Source organism: Pogonomyrmex barbatus, unplaced genomic scaffold (genome assembly GCF_055798465.1).
Source record: "Pogonomyrmex barbatus isolate J1 unplaced genomic scaffold, ASM5579846v1 scaffold1, whole genome shotgun sequence".
In the NCBI taxonomy this organism is placed as follows: Eukaryota; Metazoa; Arthropoda; class Insecta; order Hymenoptera; family Formicidae; genus Pogonomyrmex; species Pogonomyrmex barbatus.
The window spans coordinates 26,416,949-26,440,653 of record NW_028297098.1 but is presented as its reverse complement, the minus strand read 5'-3'; the positions used below and the strand labels follow the sequence as shown (position 1 = coordinate 26,440,653).

The following is a 23,705-nucleotide window of genomic DNA, read 5'->3' as shown; positions in this document are numbered from 1 at the left end:
ATCTTAGGTTCGATTGCACCAACATTTTGTTATTTTGAATTTCAAGTGGTATTTAATATATAATATGTGTCACGTATATTATGTATGTCTCGCTTAAAGCCCAAATAATATTGGTGCAACCGGGTCTTAGAGAGTCAATAGACGTATAGGAACTAGGCTAGAGATGGGGGAAGGAACTCGGATCTCGAGGAGAAGGAGTTCGCCGTCGTCTAGAAATCCAGCCTGGAAACGCTCCGGGCTCCGTGCCGCCGAACTCGCTGGTTGTTGAAAAAAAAACCGAGAAAGATGTTCTGTCGAGAGGAGGGGATGGATCTCAGTAGTGGGCGAAGAACGTCGTCGAAGTTCATCTCGCAATATAAACGCGATATAACTTCCGGTCGCCTTTCTGTTCGTACGATCCGACCCGAAAATATCTCGCGGTAAATGAAACGGACAAATTCCCCGGAACGGTATATTCGCTCCCCTTCTCCGAACCGGATGTGGTCATGGTACCCGATTCGCCATTACCAGCCCGCGTAGAAAAGGTGAAGGAGGGAGAGAGGACGAGAGAGAGAAAGGGAGGGAACGGAACGTTTGCTGTCGCGCGGACAAAGCCCTCGCAGTTCGTTTCTACGTACGATAGTTTCGAGAAACGATTCTTACCCCCATGGTCGTGCATTCAATCACTATCCTCCTTTCTGCGTGGTGTCGTTCTAAGTTTTTCCTCTTCCCTATTTTCTCCGCGTTCCCGTGTGCCATCTTTACCGGGATATTTTTCTGCTCGTCGCTCGCGAACGCTCTTTATCCCGATTTGAGTTTCCATTTCGTCGGTGGAAGGTAGTCGAGAGAACACTAACGTTATTTGTCTAGTCGCAGGTGCATTCGGTACACGCGAATGTTTTCTACTGTCCTATATTGTGACGTTCTGTGCTGCATGTTGACAGCATTCTTTCCTCGTCACAAAACTCGAGTCTCATGAAATGCGAACTCGATGCGCGGTAATGAAAAATACCGCGCTGAAATTTCCGAGCGGCCTCCTCTTTTCAATTAAGTTTGTAAATTTTTATAATTGGACCTATCCCCTCTTGGTAAAATAATTACATATTTCAAAGAGAAATTGGAAAAAATGAGACAGCTGCATTTTGATGGGACTTTCGTAATTTGGGAAATACTTTTTTTTTCAAAGGTTCAATCATGATTTTATTTATTCGATTTCTGCAATTCCGAAATTTTTTTTGCTCTTTATTTGCACAGTTACAAATATCTATGATAAATCATTAATTTAATTCTATTGCTGAATTTAGCTTTCTTAATATTTTAATAAATAATTTTAATGATATAATTCTAATATTTACTGATATTTTAAAATTATTTTTAATTTTAATATTAATGTTAAACAGTTAAAGTAAGTTAGTTATTACTTCATGATCAATGTTTCGTAAATTACGATTATTTTAAAATATTTCAAATTAATGAACACAAAGTCGATTTTGTAAAGACTATGTTTTTTTAAATAATAAATCCATTTGCTCTTTTAATTTTAATTTTAATATAAATTCTAATTTTATTTGTTATATTATGTGTTTCTCCCTTTTATCTTTTGTGAATAACTAAATAGAACTTGCGATTCAATTAAATAGATAAAATAATATTAAAAAAAAAAAAACGCAGGAACAATTAAGGTTTAAAAAATCAGTGGAAAATCAGTTATTCAACACTTCGGTCAGAATCAAAGGGTTTAGGGGGTTAGTCGGATTTATGTCGGTGGATTAGCTGAATTAAACGTCCAACCATCCCCGTTTGTCATTTCGGTGCGTTTACAAGCATAAACAAGCATCGCGATATCACGATAAATGAACGTATCGTCGATTATTGTATTGTAGACGGCTATTTGTAGACAGGCCAATAAATGCTTAATATTTGCGCACTCGTGATACTAAAATACAAACCGCGGCACCTGCCCCGCTGTTGTGTATCACGCGCGATGTATGCAGCGTTTAGTCCAACATTGTTTGTAAATGTTCGCCAGCCGCGCTTTTAGCGGCGTGCACGCGTGACGGCCGATGTACAATTCAATTAACGCAATTCCCGGCTGCGAGTGGGGGAAGATGCGTATCAGTATTTCGCACTGCGGGGAGAACGCATTTCATATCGACAGTGTCAATAAACTCGCCGTCACTCGATAAAAAAGATATTTTACACGATAGGATTAATCTGCGGGATTGGTGGCGACGCTTAACGTGCGTGGCTTTCCACGATTCCAAAATTGGTGGTGACTGTACAACGAGTTTCTAAATTCCCAAATTCCCTAAATTTCGTCGCTTTTAGATCGTTATTTCTGAACACAACAGAACCTGTTATTTTGCAGCTACACGTTGATCTGATTATTAAATTATATATATTAAATTATATATAAATTGTATATAATTAAATTTTCTGCATCACGAGTTATTATTTGTAGTCGGAAATGGTTTGAATCTCCGTTGTATGGAAATCCCGGAAAATTCTCGTTCTTTTTTCGGAAATATATGTGCTTTGAAGAAATTCATATTTTCGAAAAAAAAGTAGAAAAAACACGCTCGCATCCGAGACAAAATCCAAGACTACGACCTGCTGTGGTGAAGAAAGCAAAAACGATTAAAATGTAACGGTGACGGCGCTCTGGGCGCCCGATCGTTGGGAATCCCGTGATCCAAACCGCGTTCCTTTCTCCTTGTTCTCCTCTCGCGGCAGGCACAAGGACGGGCGGAAAAAGTTTCACAAAGCGCAACAGCTCATCATGTTTTCCCTTTGCGACCGTGCAGAGTAAAAGAGCCGCTTTTCTATTAGCGGGAGTCCACGCGCACGTGCGCGTGCCTGTAGCGCAAAAGGTTCAGGTATTTATTTAATAAAATGCGTCGAGAAAGATGGACGATGCCGGAGGGTAGGAAGGTTGGTTCGGAAGGTAGTAAGAGAAGTAGTACGATAGCGCGGGAAAGTAGAGAAAAACGGTTAGTAGCTGGACAGCCGCTGCCATCGCCGCAACGCAGCGCCAAAGAAATTCTCCATGCTTTGTGAATCTTGTGCCTTGTCCGCGCTCTTATTCGCTGGCTACTCAACCTTGACGTATTTGCCTTTAAATCGTAGCCCATCCCGCTGACTCTCTCTCTCTCTCTCTCTCTCTCTCTCTCTCTCTCTCTCTCTCTCTCTCTCTTTCTCTCTCTCTCTCTCTCCCCCCCTCCCCTCTCTCCCTCCTCGTTTGCTCGTCGATTTTTAAAAGACTTCTTTGGGATTACCTGGGTCAAAGGTTCCCATTCTCAAGATTTCCCTCTTGTATGTGAGAGCCGCTGAAATTTTCCGAATTTTCAGGAATATTGCAAACTATCACAACCGCGGGAAAAATATCTCGCGAATAAAAAAGTGTAAAAAAAAGCCCGACCTCGTTGCAACGAGAATAATGTAGATTGCGGCGCGGCGCAGGTGAATTCTTTTGGCGTCGTGGTACGAAAGCGTTCCGGTTATTATTAATTTAATACGCCGTAATATCCCGCCTCTAACGAGTTACTTATGGTTGCGGGATCTATTTGGCACATTAATATAACAAATAATTACGCTGGTTAAATAACATTTATAAATATGCGCCGTTTAATCAGTTTGTCTATTACGGGAATCCATTGTTCGCGATGCGATGTAATTAACACATTCGCGCGAGCAGACATGTAATTTTGCATTCGTTGTATGCAATAAAATGTAATCCAATTTAATGAAAACGAAGTCGCGAGCCATACGTAATAATTTTGTCATCGCGTCGCCGGTCTACCCTGGCATAATTCAGCAGATCAGCGTGTCATCACAAATTCGGTGCAAATTTTGTTATCATCGGACAATGCTATGCTATTTAAAATTTATTAAGCCGCTCCGGCTATCCACTACCACATAGCGGAGTTCCGTCATATTTGTTGATAATTTTCAACGAGAAAATGCGCAAATACGGACGCCTGCCAGAAAATCGCGCGGATTTGCTAAAGAATTTCATTATTTCCGACTCTCGCGCGCGCGCGCGCGCGCGCTTCCGTATCGATTTCTCTTTCTTGCAAAGTGCCAATACTAAAATCGTTAACGAGCACTTGGTAAGATTACCGTATCGATTGCGCGTGATAATAACGAACTCCCATCTAATACAGAGACTCCTCGTTTAATTCGGTTCATCCAGTCGTCGCTGCGACCAAGTGGCGAACCGTTTCCGCAGGAATTTCCAATGGCAACTTGCCAACCGTACGCTACACAATGCTAAGGGATGCAAATAGGCTCTCTAACACACGCGTCGAATGTCCACCCGCAATATCAGTGTACTTGGATCTCTCTGCTAGACGCTGCTGAATCCCAAAACTTTCATCATGTTTCAACATATCACTAAGAAATAAAGAATTACATACGTGTCGTGACTTTGAAAAAAAGTACCAACATTCTCATTTACTTGGTTCGAAATTCAACAAATTCGAAATTTATATCATACGGTAATTTATACATAAACATTTAACGTTGAGACAAAAAGCGCATTAATTTCTTTCAGTAAATTTACGTTTTAATAGCTGTTTTTCTTAATTCACCGACTCCATAAAAAGAAACATGGTTTTGTTCTCCTTTATCCATTCGATTTAACACAACATATAATATTCCGAGCATTACTGTCTTACTTTATTATTCAGCCCGGTTGACTGAGCCTTATCTTCGTGATGAGAATTCCACGGACGATATTTCTACGCACGAGTCGTGAGAGTTGAATTAATTCGCGACACTGTTGGTGCTCGACAGTGATTCCGCGAGGCTGAATAATTCGGAGTCGACGGGACAAAGACGCGGAAGAGCGCCCTTTGGCGGTGTCTGGAACGCCATTAGCCTTCCGAAGAGTTAACAAATTTGTGCACGCTACTTAATTACCGACTCGAGTTTGATGACGAAATAAAACCGTGCTACTTGACAATTAGAAATACGATACGTACGATCTGAGCGCAAAAAATATCAAGCTCAGATATGCTATGCAATATTCTTCATTTCTCACGTTGTCATAGAAAAATTTATTGTAAAATGTAAGATATTGGAGAGGTCAAGAATGTCGTTTATCATTTCAATATCAACATAACAAATTAAATTACAAGAATTTGATTAAAATTTTAATTTTCTTCATTTAATTTCAAACAAAGTGTATATTATTAGATCTTACAACATATAAAGTTTTTTTTTGTTAAAGTACGATTTACAATTTGAAGAAGATATAGATCGCAAAAATATGATTGCTAAGGAAAACTCTGCCGAATTCGTTTGAAATTCGAAATAGTTGTTTTCCATACGATTAGACAAGCAAAGGGACGGTGTAACTTAACATCCACCAGATGGCAACGTGATTCGTGTATCGAGCCGCACTTTATTTAGGCAGGAAGTTTGGCGAGCGCGTAAGCGCAAGCTCGTCACTTCGTGACGAGATGTGGAGAAGAAGGGAGAAAGAAAAAAGGTCGAAAAGGATGAAGACAGAGAGTGCATGACCTATACAATACACCTGCGGTGCCGAGGCTGAAGTATCAGCATACTGCCGCGAACTTTATCTTTACTCTTTCTTTCTTTCTCTCTGGCTCTCCTATACTTCGCAGCATGCGGAGGCGCCATCAGCAGCTCGGTACCATCAGCCAGCCAGCCAGCCAGCCATCCGACAGCAACAGCAACAGCACCGGCATCGCTTGCTGCACGCCAACTATAGCGTATCTCAGATCGCGCATCTTCCTTTCTAGCCGAATACGAGCGACGATGAGAGGAAGAAGAGGAGAAGAAGAAAAAGAAGAAGAAGAAGAAGAAGAAGAAGAAGAAGAAGAAGAAGAGGAGGAGGAGGAGAAGGAGGAGGAGCGAGAAACGGCGTACAAGAGGAGAGAAAGAGCTAGTAAGACCCCGCGGGAATAGGGAATACGAAATGTACCGACGTATACCCGTCCTCGTTCTCCGGAGATTCTAAAAGTTTCACTGCGAGATGCTGGTCCGGTATCCATCTTGCGCCACACACCCGTCGCTCGCCATCCTCCCTTACGAATACGTCCTCGAATACATTCCCGTCTCGATATTAAAGGTGGCGTGCATCCTGGTCCCTGCATCGGTGGTCCCTGCGGGTTTTACGACCTCGGAAAGTCCCGCTCATGGATGTTAATTAAACGAAGAAATCCAGGAGCACGAATTTGGGAGTTCCACCGTCGTGAGAACAGAAACGATGTGTGCGTACTGAACACATATATTTCAGGCTCTGCTATAATAGTATCCAGGATCGAATTAAACAGGATTTATTTAGGATATTTATTTGGGGATTTGTCAGCGTTAAATTACAATTACATATATTTAATATTAATCAACATTACAATAATAGCTCTTAAATGTTCAACTTAATTTAGCTTTAGTTAATATTAATTAATCGTATTGAATGAAACATTTTCGTACTTTTCGTACTGGTGAATTAGGGGATTGACAGGAAAATTGCTATTTCCTGCATTAAAGCTTAAATTTTACTCTTGTTCTTTCAATAAGATATAAATATAGACTCAAAACTTTGAAGACAATATCATACATTTCTGAAATAACGTGTAAGAAGCGTCCAACTGACATTAGGAAAGAGGGTGAAAAGATCTTTTCTCTCAATCATTTGTTGACGTACCCCCCCATTACAGCCATCATTTCTTCATCCACTTCCCTCGTTTATTACTATTTTGTTTCTTCATGCTTTTTTCGAGCATATTTCTCGCTTAACTTTCTCCAAAAAGAATGAAGTCTTAGATGCCATTTATCTCGAGTTTATGACCATTCCAGTAATTGTGGTATCAACACCATTGCTTGATGGTGCGCATTTAAACGCGAGACCTCAGAGCTTCGAGGCTTAAGTTTATCTTTGACAAATGATCGTTCTTATTCTTTAAAAAAATTTTTTTACAATAAAAATACATATGGCTCTATCTAGATTTGCCTTTCTAGTTTTAAGTTTTTATATGTTTAAGCTTTAGATATTTCAGGAAAAATGCAGAAACCAAAAAAATGTTAAAAAGAGTGAGATGAGAGTAGGAATAAAAAGTGACAGAGAAAATATGGATTTTACATTTCTTCCAAGCCAAAGATTTTCTATGATGAATTTTCACGATTTTAAACTGTACTGCTGTAGTAGCGCATTTTCCATTCGAATGAAATATCGGGAGGCTTATAATGGGGAATTGCATCTACTTACGCGAGTGTCAATTCTACTTCGTAAACATAATGAGCAGCATCGGCGTTTAAGCGCGTCCCAGCCGGTGGCGGCAACAAAGTTTTGCATTGTCAGTATTTCAGAGCTGCGAGCTCGGTCCCGTGACAGCTCGTCTGCTACACTACAATATCGTTACACGGTGCCGCGAACCGAACCAAAACGTTCATAAGTTCACACGCCGTCGCATCACGCGCCGTTTCGGGCGCACGAAAACCGAACGTCAAATAAACACCAATTACCATTCGCGCTTGCAAAACTATTTCGCGTACAAAACGACGGGTGCACGATTCAATTCGAACCCTGAGTATTTATCTCTGACCATCGTCCGCGCTCGGTAAAAAAAATGCCGTGCCTGCAATAACGTGCGGGAAGAATGGCGGTACATACTCTGCCGCGAATGGTTTTTTAATGCGTAATAAAATATCTGCGTAAAAAGTGTTTTCAGATATTAAACGCTCCGGATATTTAAGTATTTGTCATATCGGTATTCGAACGCCGAACGTCATATTATAAATTTATAGATGTTAAGTATTAATTCATAGATATTAATTAATAGATATTAAATATTATTTATAGATGTTAAGTATTAATAAAATAATATATACTTATACGTATATAGTATGAACTACATAGTTTTGAAATATTCAAGCCATATAAAATTAAAATAGTATAATTTAACTGATAGTAAAAGCTAGAAATAAATGAATGAATAAAATTGGTTATAAAATCATAAATACAAAAAACACATACGTGAAAAAAAAAATATGTTCATACTCCAAGCTCGCAATAGCGATTGAGGAGGTATGTCTGACTATATAGTCAACTCTAACTACTGAACGAATCAACCGATGAACGAGCGCTGCAACCGAATCAAAGGGCGGCCGGAGTAGAGCAACGGAGATTAACAGCGGTGACAGTTTCTCGCGAAGATGCTCGGGTTCCGATACAATGACCGATATGTAGATCGATGTAAACCGAGCGCACACAAAGACTACGCTCCGTCCAGGGTTATCTTTCGGATGCAAACTCAACCCTGCTGGCGCGCATTCCCATGGAAATCGCGCGTTATGTGGCTCGTGTACACGTGTACAGTGCTGTATAGTGAGGGATGTGTGCATACACAAGAAAGGCACTCCACGAACAAGGTACCTTCACCCGGGGTAATGCCCCGGGATGATAATGCGCACCCGCGGGAGCCTTTCGTCTCTTGCCCTTTCACATCATCGACGCACGTGTCCCTTTACCACATCATAAATGTATTTGGTTGTTGCGATCCATAAGAGCAGTCTCCTTCGTGTCGGACAATCGATCGAACACGAAATTATGCAAACTACGAATCTAAGAGGAGCTGCTCTAGTTTAAAACATTTTTCATTAATTCTTTGCGTGACCGTAAAATCCTAGTTTAACGATTGATAATTATATAGGAAAAAAAATGTATGCTATATACGTATTTCAATTCGAATGATATGATAGTGCTGCTTCAAGCCGCAATTGCGTTTCGTATATCTCCATTCGGAGCAAAGTCGAGTTCGCATATGAATAGCCGTGGCTAAAGGTTGTATAATGAGGCGGCTATCCGTCTGGACCAAAATTGGGTTTAAGCTTGGAATATTGTAATATAAGGGCTTGTTAGAGTGTTGGCTGAAATATTAATTCGTCTTTCTAATTTGTTCTGATGCTGCGATCTTCATTTATCTCATTTTCGCATTTCTAATATTTGCACTCTACAATTTATTAAAATAAGCAATTACTACATATATATTTCTACATTGAATGTAACACAACATAAACTAAATATTTCTTTGAATATTTAGAAACGTTGAATTATAACGTGTTAAATTTATCATTTAACACGGACTATTAAATTCTACAAAAGAAATTAATGTCGCGATCCGAAGGCGTGCAAATCAACAAATCCGGGGTATTAGTAAACTGGAAAACTTGTTCACGTCGTATGAGTCATCCATGCGGCAGGCAATCGAAAGTCGAGCGACTCGACAAATCACGGAACGTCGAGGACGAGTGTTAACATCCAATTCCCAGGACGTTCCCGTCCCATCCGCCCTTCTCGTACGCGTCGTATTCGGGAATCGTGGCATACGGCGAACACGCATTTGAGAAGTACGACACGAGATGGGACCCGATGCGAATATCTATTCCAGGGAATATAAACGATCGTGTCTCGATAGGGACGAGGAATAAATCTAACGGAGCCTGTTCTTCCCGGCAATGATCCTGTGCATCTTGTATCCATCTTCTCTCCTTCTTCGTACGGCTGCACCGTCGGTGCGCAGCATCGCGATCCTATCCCATTTATTTTACTTCCACTTTCTACAGTATATTTTCGTCAACAGCGGCGAAGCCGCTTTATCGATCGAACACGAACTTATATACTTACGAAAGCGGGATACATCCGGAGGCTTTTACGAAACAGAATCTTCGCCGCGCGCGGCGGCAGAAAAATCTCGGAATATCTTGAGCGATTTCGCCTTAACTTCACGAAGTATCCAAGAATTTTTCGTCGGGTCTTGTGGATATTTCGTTCGTGCTATTGGCATAACTCGAGATGGAATCTATTTACAACTTCGCTAATGGCCACTCTGTCTTGCCTTCCCTAACTTTACAGTATCATTCCTGCGATGTATACATATTCACGAGAACTGAGAGCTCGTGTAATGTAACAAGGAATACAGTTAAAATATACATGATTACACGTAAGAACGTAAGGTTCTTATAAAGATATATATAAGGTTCTAATAAGGTACACAGACGTTACTTAAATAAATTATGTATATGCAAAACTGTATCTTTAAAGTCGCTAATAAGATGATAATTGTGTTGCTTAATTCGTGACACATGATCATTGTGTAAATAGCTGTACAAATTCAAGATGAAAGTATAATTAATCGCGAATCACTTTCACGACCAGTCTTTCGTCGGGCTGAGAAAAGCGAGCCCCGGGCTCGTACTAAGCGAGAATTCACGGTCGACGGATGTTGGGGCTAACCGATTTCCAATTTTCCAATATTCACGACGTCGCCCGGTGTGTTTCCTGATTGAGGTTTTCCTGCCTCGCGAGACCCTTTATTTCCAGAACGAGATGTCCCCTTGCTCGTTCGAGAGCCGGTAGGCGGAGAAAAGCGAGAAATAAAGAACTCCACGTCGGGAACGACAAAACGGTGAAGGGGAACGGAGACAAATAGGGAACGTCTCTTTGTACGATCAGCGATTGCTGTGAGTGTAAAAAGCCCAGGGTTGATCAAACGCAGGAGAGCACGAGAAGTAACGCGACTGTGCATCGAGACGGAAAGACGGAAGACGAGTGTGCGCCGTCTCCGAGACCGATACCGTTCGGGGTTTTCGTAGCGAGGACAGGCACCTGGTGCGCCCTGTTTCCCTGCGACAGGCGAAATTCTAGAACGCGTCGGTTGTCGGTGTGTCAGGTGAAACGTGAAGTTTGTCTCGCCTTTTCCACTCTCGGCTCGATTCCTCCACTGTGATCTCTTTATTTGAGGATATAAAGGTATTGTCGAAGCATGTCCCCCGCGCCGTGCCGGATAAACAGTTTTATCAGATCTTTTGGGTAGTTTCGTTTAGAGAGTTTTTTTTAATCGATATAGATTTTTATCCATACAGCATTACGCGCAATCGCTCCTCGATTTACGCGAAATTTTTTGTTTCTGTACACACATACACACAAGATAGCCAAACAAACAATTTTAAAACATTTTGCGAGATAAATCAGAGTTTATTGCAGGTTATGCAGAACATTTTGTAGCACGCGAAAAAAGGTAGATCGATATAAAAATTTGATTTTCACGGGTAAACGTTACGTTAGTCGACGTTTATGTACGAAGCCAACTGTTCCTCACGTTAACCTACGTTTGAGTGTGATTTTCTAATGCTCATCCCAGATTTACATTGATGGTGCTGCACCCATTAGGCAAACGAAATCTGGAATTATGCGGCCGCATTCAGCGTGCGATAAAGATAGGGCTTTTCTCGGGCAGAGCGTAGCATAGCTGTCGCGGGATTCGGGGTCGAGTCCGAGATTCAGGCGTGATTTAGGATCAAGATTTCAAAGGTAGATAAATAATCGTATTGTCATCCCTCCGCGGGCGAAAACTCATCGCCCTTCTCGCTTTGCACTCCGTCGTGAGTAAGCGCGGCATAGAAGGAAGATACATGCACACATGCAGTCATGCCACGGGAGATGAAAGGTCTGCTTTATTCAGAAGTGTACATACATACATACGCGCATACATATATATGTATAATATATGTATATATTTATATACATATTTATGTACACATTGTAATGTGCAACGCGTAACTTCTCCGCGGAGTTGAGAAATATTGCATATTCATACGGTCGTGTGTGAAGCCCCACGACATATGGACGGATACTAAAATGGCGATTGCATAACGTGGGTTATCAAACGGCCCGTCGTGCCGATACCGCCAAGGAAATGGCACTCGAGTGGCGACAAATTCTTCCTGTTCTTTCTTCCGCGCACGGAACTCATGACAACTCCATTTTCTTTACGACCGAATGTTTCCTCCGATTTATATTAGCCGAATTGGGCCAAGCTGCATATAACATATAACATATGTAAATGTTCCACCGCCGAATTTTGTAGCGTGTAATAATATTTTGAAGCGTGACATAATATTTTGAAAATTGTTAAGAGAGATTAAACACGTCGTTTCCTCTTTTTTACCCGAATTATAACGATCATAAATTTCACGTCTCTTTTATAAACACGAACGTAAATATCTTCAATTAAATTTGATTAAATTTGGAACGAATTTTGTTACTTCTATCTTCCTTTTTTTTTTTTTTCGACTATCATTTTATCGCTACCGACAGCCGTGAAATGAAGACCTCGAAAGCAACTGCTGCTTCGGCGTCGCAAGTTCCGTGTCATCATCTCGCGCCGGAATAACGATAGTATGAAACTTGCTCCTGCTCCTCGCAACCGTTTCTTCGCGTATCCTCCACAACGCGGCGGGGGATGCGGACAGGTTGACAGTGGTATCGATTTCCAGGGCGGTACTATATTTTCTTGGCGTATCATATCGGTCCTCGGGGTGCAACGAATTTATTTCTACTTCACCTCCCCCTTTCGTCTACCCCCGCTCGTGGCGCACATATTTATGCCTATGCGTATATATGTACGTCCTTACCTTCCGCCTTCGTGACTTTTTCATTTTCGCACAAAGCACCTATCCGAGTCCATTTGCGAGCAAAGACATCTCTCCCGTCCCATCCGCCTACCTTACATTTTTCCCTCTCTCTCTCTCTCTCTCTCTCTCTCTCTCTCTCTCTCTCTCTCTCTCTCTCTCTCTCTCTCTTCTATACGCGACCACGAGCAAGCTAAGAAAAGAAATCTGCAATCCACCATCGGACTCTTCTTTCACAGTTTATTCCAACAGTAACAGATATCGTCAAGAGGAAGGAAACAATCACGCGCGTATAGACAGAAATGAATGTGATAATCTCAGTGTCATGGAATGGGGGGGATGTGTATAGGGTCGAAGAAGATCGAAGAAAGCGCATGTCAGAGAAACAGGTGGATGCCTTAGCGCGAGATCATGATTACTCTGTGTGATTTGCATGCGAAATGTAATCGAGTCGTATGTATGCCGGCGCGTAGCTGTGATTCTTCCGATCTCATCTATACCTTGAAATATAAGGTACGAGCCTTGGATGATGAATATTTAATCCTACGGCTGGAGAAAATTGGAGATTCGTGGCAAAAGTATAACTTGCAGTTTCGACGTATTCGGAAGTGTTCCACATTGTTCCGACTTGAGCACACATCTCGACTGACAATTTCACGTTCAAATAAAATCAGTACCTACACGATTACGTATGTATTGACGTTTCCTCCACGTATGTCAGAGACGCGGGAAAGTGAAAAATGTCAATGGAAAAAATAGAACGAATAAAATAAAATATTATTTTTTTTTTTTCCAATAAAATATCAAATTATTTAACTTATTATTAAATAAATTTTGATAATTTGATATAATAGATAATGATAAAAATTTGATGAAAATGACAACATAAGAATTACTTATTAAGCTTGGATTATCTTTATCTGAAATAATCTTTTAACGAGAAATTTCGAAGGGAAAGGTATTTTATTCGATTTTTATTTTACGCTACATTGTACATGTAATTAGAATCGATTATAGTAACACTGACATTTTTAAAGTTTCGTCCGTTTATTACTAAATATATCATGGCATGGACGGTGGTTCGTCAGGAAGGAAATTAATTGGAATTCACTGACCGCATTATAAATTTACGCAAAGTTTGGAAAATCGGCGATGCTGGTTAGGACTCGGGTTCTCGCGGTACCGAATTGTATGTAGAAATTGCAAATAGCATTACATCTCGTAATAGCAACTAGTTAACGGCACTGATATATACAATTCTCTCCATGGGCTATTAGTAAATTCTGACTTTAGCCGGGAATTCGCATTCTAATCTCTTCGCTTAGCACGATACGCGCTTTTACTCTCGCGTGTAAACCGCGCGACGAAGCACGAGCGAATGGTACAGCACGAATGCCAACAGTGTCGCCGCGTATACAAAAATAGAGAGCGATGGGAGAGGAACGGATTGTTACGGCGGTCAAAGATCGGACCTTCCATTCGGACGGGTGAAAGCGGCGTGAAATCATGCGCTGCTGCCGCATGTAATGGAATCTCGTGGACGTTGCACGTGGCTTGTCGCTGGCAATAACAATTATTTCCGTGCCTCTCCTCGACATGCTCGATCGCCTATCGCCTATCGGCCGTGCCGTGCCGCCCGACAATATGTTCGCCGATATAAATTTCGCGTGATTCCGCGGTCAACAACGAAACGTCAATCCGCACGTCCGTCCGCGCGCGCGCGCGCGCGCACGCACCATCGAGCTCCGAATAATAATATCGCGACGATGATGCTGATCGTTCGAATAACGGTAACGCAATCGATTAAGGGCTTAACGTAATCGCTCTTTACTCCGGCGTTCTCTCGCCCGCTCGAACAATAGCTCGATTAAAATGATTAATATCGACGCGCGGAGAACGGCCGCCGACAAATCGATCCCGATCTATTAGCAGGCAACCAGAGACCCTCGCGCTCGCGCTCGTGCGAATGAATAGACAGCTAAACGTTGAAAAATTTCGAGAATAATAGCACGGCTCCGTTCCCGCCGCCGCCCGGCGACCGAATAATTTGTGTCATTCAACGTCTAGTTGGGAAATTGATATTTTGAATAAGGTAATATTTTGGCTAATAATTTACCGATTACTGCTGATTCTAAAGAAAATACTTACGGTAATTAATCTCGATAAGGAGTTGCGAGTTGCGACCAGGGAGCTGGAAAATTTACGTGAAAATTTGAAGATTTATGATCGATCGATGGCCGACGATTAGAAGTGCCGTTCCGTCGGAATTGACGACTCGAGACGCCAAACAATTCGATAATTACCGGATCCGCAAGGAGAAAAAGTTCCCCGTCAAACTTGGGCAAACTTGCGCCACGACTCGTCGTCGACTTGTTTGCCGAATGCAAATATCCGGAATAATCCATATTTTATGTCGAGATGATACCGCCAAGCTAGGCCGGCGTCCTTTCACGCGACGTCGCGCGTGCGGCGAGTTTATCCGCCAAGTTCTCGAGTTTCCCGGACCGGAGAAAAGCCGGCACGGTGACTGGCTGGTTGGTTGGTTGGCTGGCTAGCTAGCTGGCTGGTTGGTTTGCCGCGTAAAAATTCGCTGTTTGCGAAGTACGCTATTTCCCGACGTGAAATCGCGCCACTAGGGAAATTGGATACGCTCCGGCGAGGCGAGCCTGGTGACTATCGGGCCTGTGTCATTCGATACACAACGACCGTGATAGTCCGATAATAACAGAATAAGATATTCGAATTATATTGAAGAAAGCTGTTTAATATATGAGATATTTGTTTGATATTATTACGAATTACAAGTGTGAATCTTTTTATTAACATTTCAATTGTGGAAAAGCGACTCGAAAGAAAATTCTTATGGGCAATAATCGTAATTTAAAAATTCTTACGATATAATTTTATTAAAAGATATTCTATTAAAGACGATATATATATTGTTTAAATATCGCGCACGACTTTAAACATATTGGTTTTAAGGCGAAAATGAAGGCAACCGATTACCATACGTCATTTATGCTTGTTAGACTTGAAGCAACGTCGGTGTATAGTCGAGCTTACATTTTGTTCATCCTCACGTCCGTAGTTTCTACGACGCGGAGACTATTATACCGACATCGTATTCAAGGGAAAGTCGTCGAGTTTAACTTGGAAGCAAGCCACGAGGTCGAAGTATCGATGGGTAAACATCTTCCGCGTTTATTGTTTGTCGACTCGCTCTGTAGATAATTCTTAATAAACTCAATCAGGTAAAATCCTAACTAAATCGAATAAAATCAGTGTTTCCTTAAATTTTCTTATAGAAAATTATTTATTTTCTTATAAAAATTATTCCTCCTCTCGATTTTGTCGAAAAGCGAAAAGTGATTTTAGATAGATTTCAAATAATCTCTAATTCATTGAAATTTTTGTCCATGGATTTTATTTGGTAATATTGTCAAATAAAATATTTGCGTGTGCGAGTAAAATCGAACATTTCGAGCCAATTTCGATGAGCTATTTCGAGTTTTATTATTAGATACGAGCACGCATACGCAAACTGGATTTTAAACATGTGACAAACATTTTTGCACAAGGGTGTTCTCTGTCTCGTGTCATCTTGACAAAACTTGGGATTGGTCTTCGAGGTCGATGCTCGATCTATCACGCGACGAAAACTAGAGAAAATCACGAAGTCTCGAATGTAAAAGTGAAAGTCTTCGTGTTTGCGTTGGCGATGAGCCAGAAGACAGGCGTACTCGAGAGCTAATCCCGTTAAATGTGTCCCGCAGTATTCGCATTGTTGACGACGACGACGACGGCGGCGGCGGCAATAAAACGCGTGCTTTCGCTAATTTTAGCTTCTTGTTAAATTATAAATTTATGACAAGCAATATAGATTCGCGGTCCGACTATATTGGAGATTATCGCCACCTCTTTTACCGAGTAAATAAGATGGAATTCGTGCTTTATAAATCGCGTATTTATAGTTTCATACAGTTAATTATTTCTGACATATCTCACTTGTGAATTTTTCGTTCTATGTATATTGAATGTAGTTTACATGACAGAATTTTCTGATATAGTGGCGGCAAACGTTACTGATGTCGAGTTATAGGTTTACGTTTTAGCCCAAAAGTTTTCCAAAATTAAAGCGTTTTAATTAAAACAGTCTCGGGGCGGGAAACGTATTCCAACAGGGTTCCAATTCCAGATAGATGAAACAATATCGTCGTGCGTAACTTTGCAAAATAAATATGAACTCACGAACACAGTCGACAGATGTAAAGTGTCAAGCGAGAGTCCAAAAACTTTTGAACGCTTCAATTATATTGTACCGAGTATATGGCAAATACTACAGAAAATGTGTGTTACAATCGCACGTGTTTGTCAGTGACTGATAGTACGACAGTGATTTACACAGCTTCTATTCTTCATAGGGCGAAATTCTGTGTACATACAGTTGTCACAAAAATCATGATATAAAATCACATGGCGATACTAAAACAAAGAGAAATTAAATTTTCTCTTCTAGAAAAAATAATATATAATGCAGTCTAGAACATTTTTCACAATTTACAATAGTGATAAATTTATAATTAGTGTAAGGTGTAAAATCTAAACAAAATACGATGAAGTTCTAGTACTGTAGCGTTAAATATGGCACTCTCTTAGCAGTGCTTTTATATATATATCAAAAGAGAAAAAAGATGTAGCAGGCTATCGAAGGTGTGAAATGATGCTTGAAATAATATAACGGTATTTTCTTTCAATCTGATCGATCGATTCGAGGCATCTACAGACAGATACTCGGCTTTGGAGAGGAATTCAAGGACCGATTCTTGGTTACCTGAATCAACGAGTAGCACAGATAAGAGCGCACGTGCGCGCGCGCGCGCGCACACGCAAACTCATTAATTTCCATCCATCCATCCATCCATCCATCGATCGATCGCGAATTGAAAAACACCACTTGATAACGAGATGATAATCCCGTTATTACAACAAAAGCCTCGTAATGATTATCGTCTCGTCCGTTGGCCATCGTATCAATGATGATCCGTTAATACTCGACGAGTGGCATTTGTAAATTTTCTAGTTGTTATTACGCTGCCCATTGTCATTAATATTTCGTTATTAATTATGTGCACGCGCGTATAATTGGCACTGCGGCATTAATTAACCCGGTAGCATTCCTCGCGCGTGTGTTCCTTGCACGAAAATCTGATTAGTCTGATCTCGCCGCGAGAGTCTATCCGCGTTCGCCGCACATCACTTATTATTTTTGATACCGATTTCCAGCTGAATGAGGATGAAAAATCATCGGACCGAAGCCAAAACGTACGGCTAAAACCAATTAAAAGTTCGCGGCGTCGGCAGCCAATTACGTACATTGGCGTGGGACTATAACTTTCAAAGAATCAAGAGATCGTCAGGCGTATTTTCTCATCCGCGAATTCATTCGCGATATGTTAACTTGATATATTAATTGTGCAACATTATCTTCGCGTGTAATCAGTGTTGAGAAAATAATAATGAAAGATTTTTATCGCGTCATACAATTTCACAAGAGAAAGAAACAATTTTAATTTTTTTAAAATATAACTTTGTTATTTTTTTTTTTTTTTTACGAGATGGTAACACGTTGGACGACATACATTATCATAAAATTCATGTTTTCGAGAGACTCAGGTTTCGTACTTGATGTCCAAGCGCGAAAATAACACATGACGATTCCCGTCATGTTCGTCTCGTACGACAGATAAAAATCTCACGACACGCGGGGCTTACAAGGTGTGAGAAAATTGTGCAGCACTTAAGAGATTATCCGTCAGCCGCATGCGAGGATACGAGTGACTCGGATTATCGGGAAATCGCATCGGGTACGCTGTCATAAAATAAGCGTCAGCGGATTGAATACAAACGAGAGATTTGTATAACGAACAGGCGTAAGCGCTGACGGCGTGCTGCGCCTTTGGCCGCAATACCGCAATATGGCCCGCGAATTTGACACGCTCGCACCTTGTGACTCGCGGGTGGTTGTTGCACTAGTTGGCGTTTCACGCCTCGTGCGTTTCAAGCTCTCCCTCTCCCCTCCTCCCACACCCTCGCCTCCCCGTCAGAATGTATAAACGCGCGTATAAACGCGGTCGATGCGAAGTTACGGACGATTCACATACCCCGCGAATGGGGTGGTTTGATAACGCGATGGTAGGTACGCCTAAACAGTCCTGCCCGACGAGCAACACCACGATTGTTAAATTATTATATAACCAGAAATCAGTCAGAGAGAAACCAAATATCCTCGCTGTATCATTCCTCGCGTAATCATGAAGCGAAAAATCATAGATCAATCGATTTCGAAGATTTGGAATTTTCCGGATTATCAAATATTTTCTTTATCTCATTTCGCTCTTTTGACGAAAAGAAATATTCTTGCGCAAATATCGATATTTTATAAAATTTGCGCGATATCGGGATAGAATATATGATCGACCGACCGATTAATTCCGTCATATGTCGAGTTTACATATGAAAGCGGAGAAAGGGACGACGGGAGATTTTCGCGCGAAAAAAACGGAGAGGCAAGAATGCGGAGTAAGTTTTTTCATTCATTCATTTATCACGTGGTCGACGACCATAATAGTGAGCCACGGCCGCGGTATTTTACCGCGTGTCTGATAACAGTACTTTCTTCCTCCTTTAATTTGAACGTAAAGTTTTACTGTCCTTTTCGATACGACGAACTCGAACAATATTGATTCTTCGGCTCTTACGGCCGTGAGCGCCGTTAACGACGTCGTCTATGAACTATAAAGGCCGTTTTACCGCGTCGAATGTCGGTCCAATTTGAAATTATAAATCACATATTCCGAGAGAAATTATTTATATAGGAACACTCTTCATCCAGGATTCCATCAATATCTCCCGCATAATTTATCTTCTGGCGAATTAATATAACTCTCCTTCTCTTCCTTTCTTTTTTTCTATTATTTTTTTCTATCTCGCGGTTACTTAAGCTTTAATCATCGTCGAATCTGGTAGCAAAGAGAAAATATGAAATGAGAGATATTTACTTTATCTTTGCCGTTCACAAGTATCGACAAGTCTAGTATTTCTTCATTATCACTCTATACTTTTATTTAATCGGTACATCGTTAATTCCGTAATAATATCAATTACGATTACCGGCGGGAACCGGTAATCGTAAAAAGGCGCGATATATCCGTCATTGATATGCACGCTCCATCCTCTATCTCTATGCTCCTCAAGCGGGCCGATTAATTAGAACACATTGTACCTGGGAATCGCAGGTGTAATGAAAGATAATCGTTCCCGTCTGCTCCGGCTTCCGAAGTTACATTACCGCCGACACGAAACCGCTCCGATTCCCCATTAAAAATATCGCAATCGAGCGGAAAATAGCGCGGTCGCTCGTAACGCAAGATGGATGCGCATTTCGGTCGAACGAGGCAGATTTAATGTGCCGGCTCAATTTTGGATTGGCTCAATCCTAGCGTCACGCGCGCATAATACGGCAATCGGAAATGGAAAAAAGCGCGCCGCACGTGCGACAGGCTGTCAATCGATTTTAGATCTTGCTGATTGTTCATTCAGCCGGTTCAGCTAACTTTTTCGATCGTTGCATTATTAAAAAAAAAGAGATAGAAAATTGCATGCCAGACACATGAATATTCGGCAATCGCGCTGCCTTCCCTTCGTACAAAATAAATCGACTTTGGTCACGATAAATTTTCCAGAGGACGAATTCTCTTGCAGTTTGTATCCTTGTCTCTTTTAATAATTTCTCAATGTAATAAAATATACGGCGCTCCTAATAATATCGAATATTCTATCGCTATTTAAGAATTATTTTCTAGTTGAGAGAATAAACCTTTTGGCTGCACGAATATAGACGAAGATTGAATTAAAATATGCCACATTTTTTGCGCCGATAAAAAATCGGGGAATATAACGAAACACGTTAAATTCGTGCGAGGACATTTAACGTGACAGAATGCATTTTGGAATTTGATGAATTTGATGAATTTCGAACTCGAATGTAAAGCGTGCACGTTGAGCTGGCAGGTGATGATACAAAACGGGATACCGCATTTTTAGAACAGGCGAAGGAACGGATATCACGGTTACGAGACGTGAATATATCGGTGATCACGAGGTACCGTATGGAACATATAGCGGATGAGATTTTCTTAGTCCAGCGAAATCCCTCCACCTGCGCTAACAAAATGCGCGGGGAAGCGATGATAGTTTTTCTATCCGCCGTTTTTATGAAACGGATATTTCGGGGTGTCCCCGTTTAAATTTCAATTTCATTTGACATCGGAGATTAGTATTTTCATGTTATTTGATACCTCCACAAATCAAGCTCACAATCCATTCCATTTAATCGATCATTCCCGAATTAATTAATAATATTAGTATTTAAAAAAAGATATTTGGGCGTTAAACTCATCGGCTAATTTTGTATCCCGTAATACCTAAAATTTTGCGCGGTTATGAACATCACCGAGCGTCACGAGTTATTCCAACGATCGGTTGCCGTTCGAGCATTGTTAAACAAATGATGGATTATTTAATCGCGTAAGTTTGGCGGGTGAGCTCTAAATGTTAATATACGTCGTTCGGAAGAACGATCGCATCCTGTAATCACCAGCACGGATTAACGACGGCAACTGCGCATCCGCATTAGAAGTCGATCTCCGCCACGTCAGAGCCTTCGCCTCGTCTCACGTCATGACGCACGCTGGGATTTTCGTTTTTGCAAAGCGTATTTTGCGCGACATCGACCTGGCGAAGTCTCAAGTATCGCAAGAATTCGCCTAGTAATTTTAGTGTTGACTCCGCGTGCAACTTACGAGATGATACGCGTCACGAATCGCATTTCGGCGTGCAGCATCGTCGAGGAAACCGCCCATCTCTGAAATTTATCTTTCGATGTCGGACACTTAGCGCGATTCACCTGCACTCGAGATTACGTCAGTCTTAGCAGTATTCTACTTGCCGGCTACATTTCGCGGTTAATTACTGAACCTGGAAAAATGACGCGGGAAATTTGTTATAATTATTTCCGATCCATTAAACCTCCTCCATTTTTTTTTCTCTCCCTCTCTCTTTCCCACTTTCTCTCTCCCTCTACCTCCCTACGGTTCGAAATAATTATAGATTAATCATCAATTTCCATGCGTGTCCATCTATCGTTTTGTAAATATGTATCGCGGCAAATTACGATTTGCAATTTGAAAAGCACGCGTTGCTTTTTCCAAAGGCATTTTGATCATCATGGAAGGGCGGGGGTTTATCATCGCGAAAGACCGGTTCGCGTATTTTTATCCGAGTACCTGTTTTTCTGCGGTAATAACCTCGCCGGAGTTGCATTTGTTATTTCTTCGGCTTTGTTGCGCGCCTGCAATGGCGCGCGGTTTGTTTTCACTCACCTCAGTCTGCCGTGTTCCGTGTGCGGCGATTCCTCTGGCGATTTGTAACTGTTTCCGGTCTGCAACAAAGAATGAGACGCGTAATGAAGACCCCGATTCTCGCGGTTCATAACTAACAGGGAGCAAAAGAATCTCGCAGATTTTATCCGTATTCTCCTACACAACAATAACTAGGGGTCGGGAGTGCAAAACCGTGTCAGTGGTAGAAAAAAAAAAGAAAAAAGATTTGTTTAAACGAGCCCAAAGGAGATTCCGCGTAAAATATGTTACGCGATTATAAAGGTAGGATGAAAAGGAATAGTTCGTAAAGAGTTCAAAATATATAGCTGTATATCTCTTCTAAAATTTTCTGAATTTTCCAATGAGAGATAAAGCCAGCATTAAAGCTAACGGAGAAAGAGCAATCAGCAGTTGCTCAGATCAGGTTCACGTTCAGACAAGCGATGACAGTTGAGAGATTAACCCCGATCACACAACCGGGCCAATCGTCGTTCATCGTGTCGACGTTGTCGGATTTTCGGCTATCCGGGTGCCATCCCGTTGTCTTTGCGACGTATATATATCGCGCGGCGCTTAATTCCGTCAGAATGACGACACCCCGGGGTAAGTCGTCGCCGTCGTCGTGTTGTCGTTCGCGAAATAACATTCTCAGAAACTCTCTTCTCGTGAACACGTGCGTCGGCCGTTAATAAATCGGCCGAAACAACGGCCAGTTATGACGACGACGGCGATGGCTATGCCAGAGCGTCGGCGGTGCGAATTAGTTCGCGAGCAACATATCGCACGAGAGCGTGTAACAACTCGGACAACAAATGGAATCCAAGGGATTTCGCGAAAATGCACCGCGCGACGACGTAATTAGAATTTATGTCGATTAAAACGCGGCGGAGGAAGAAAAAAGACATATCGACACGAGAGACGGAGAGAGAGAGAGAGAGAGAGAGAGAGAGAGAGAGAGAGAGAGAGAGAGAGAGAGAGAGAGAGAGAGAGAGAAAGAGAGAGAAAGAGAGAGAAAGAGAAAGAGAGCGGTGGGGCCTCAGCTACCGCGAGGCGATAGTAGTATATTTTCATCGAGCAATTCGCGTCATAAATTCCTTCATTACGCGTGGGCGGTTCACGGATGCCCCTTCGGGCTATCGTCCCGCTCGCCGGAAAGCAAACATTAAAGCGCGGGGGCGGCTGTGCGTTATCGGTGATGCAATTACGTTTCAGACGGAATGCGACGGGTCATCGATCGTTATCGGCGCGATGCGATTATCAAGACGAGAACGATCGAGGCAAATCTCCTTCCGCGCGATCGCGCTTCCGCCCGTGATGCCGTGATTGGGTATATCCTCTTTTTTTTTTCTCCCTCGTTTTTCTTCCCGTCGGTCAGTTAATCACAGAACTCGGTGCATAGGAAATGTTATTCTCAAATGCAAATTGTAAACGCGGTTACACCGCGACAATCGAATTACCAGTTATGGAAATTCGTGCGTTTGGAAACAATGGTCATTATAAATACCAGGTCGTTGCGGCGCGCGATGGAACCGCGTATCGTAGATGATCATGGTACGAACAATAATGATTATTTCATTTCAATCAACTCGCGGAAATTGAACAGTTCTGGAACCAGAATGAAAGGACGTTCCCGTCACCGCTCGATGGCCATTGATTTAAAACTATGTCTAATTATGTATGATGTGTGTGTATGTGTACACACACACACACACACACACACACACACACACACACTATATATATATATATATATATATATATATATGTATATGTGTACATACATTGCGGTATGCGCAATCTATCTATTACCGTAGGTTAACGAAGTTGGAAATCAGTTTGATCGATCAATTA

At 41.6% G+C, this 23,705-nt stretch overlaps 1 protein-coding gene and 2 long non-coding RNA genes across 9 annotated transcripts in view; 1 reads left to right on the top strand and 2 right to left on the bottom strand.

Annotated features, from left to right (window-relative positions):
• LOC148938308 (uncharacterized) overlaps positions 1 to 19,698 on the bottom strand; it is a 28,159-nt gene extending 8,461 nt beyond the window's left edge. The window contains exons 1-2 of the long non-coding RNA XR_016140983.1: positions 14,718 to 19,698; positions 14,563 to 14,605 (exon numbers count right to left, since the gene is read on the bottom strand). This is a non-coding gene — a long non-coding RNA (uncharacterized LOC148938308). The remainder of the gene's footprint in view (positions 1 to 14,562; positions 14,606 to 14,717) is intronic.
• The window catches only part of LOC148938307 (uncharacterized), a 203,865-nt gene that overhangs the window by 38,196 nt on the left and 141,964 nt on the right, over positions 1 to 23,705 (top strand). The window lies entirely within an intron of this gene.
• Positions 1 to 23,705, bottom strand: part of Scgdelta (sarcoglycan delta) — a 187,968-nt gene that overhangs the window by 41,790 nt on the left and 122,473 nt on the right. For 4 of the 5 annotated variants that reach the window (XM_089083594.1, XM_011646957.2, XM_089083604.1 and 1 more), the window contains one exon: positions 21,855 to 21,913. The exons of the other annotated variant lie outside the window; for it this stretch is intronic. In XM_089083594.1, coding sequence (XP_088939720.1) covers positions 21,855 to 21,913 — 59 coding nt within the window. The remainder of the gene's footprint in view (positions 1 to 21,854; positions 21,914 to 23,705) is intronic. 5 annotated transcript variants of the gene reach the window in all.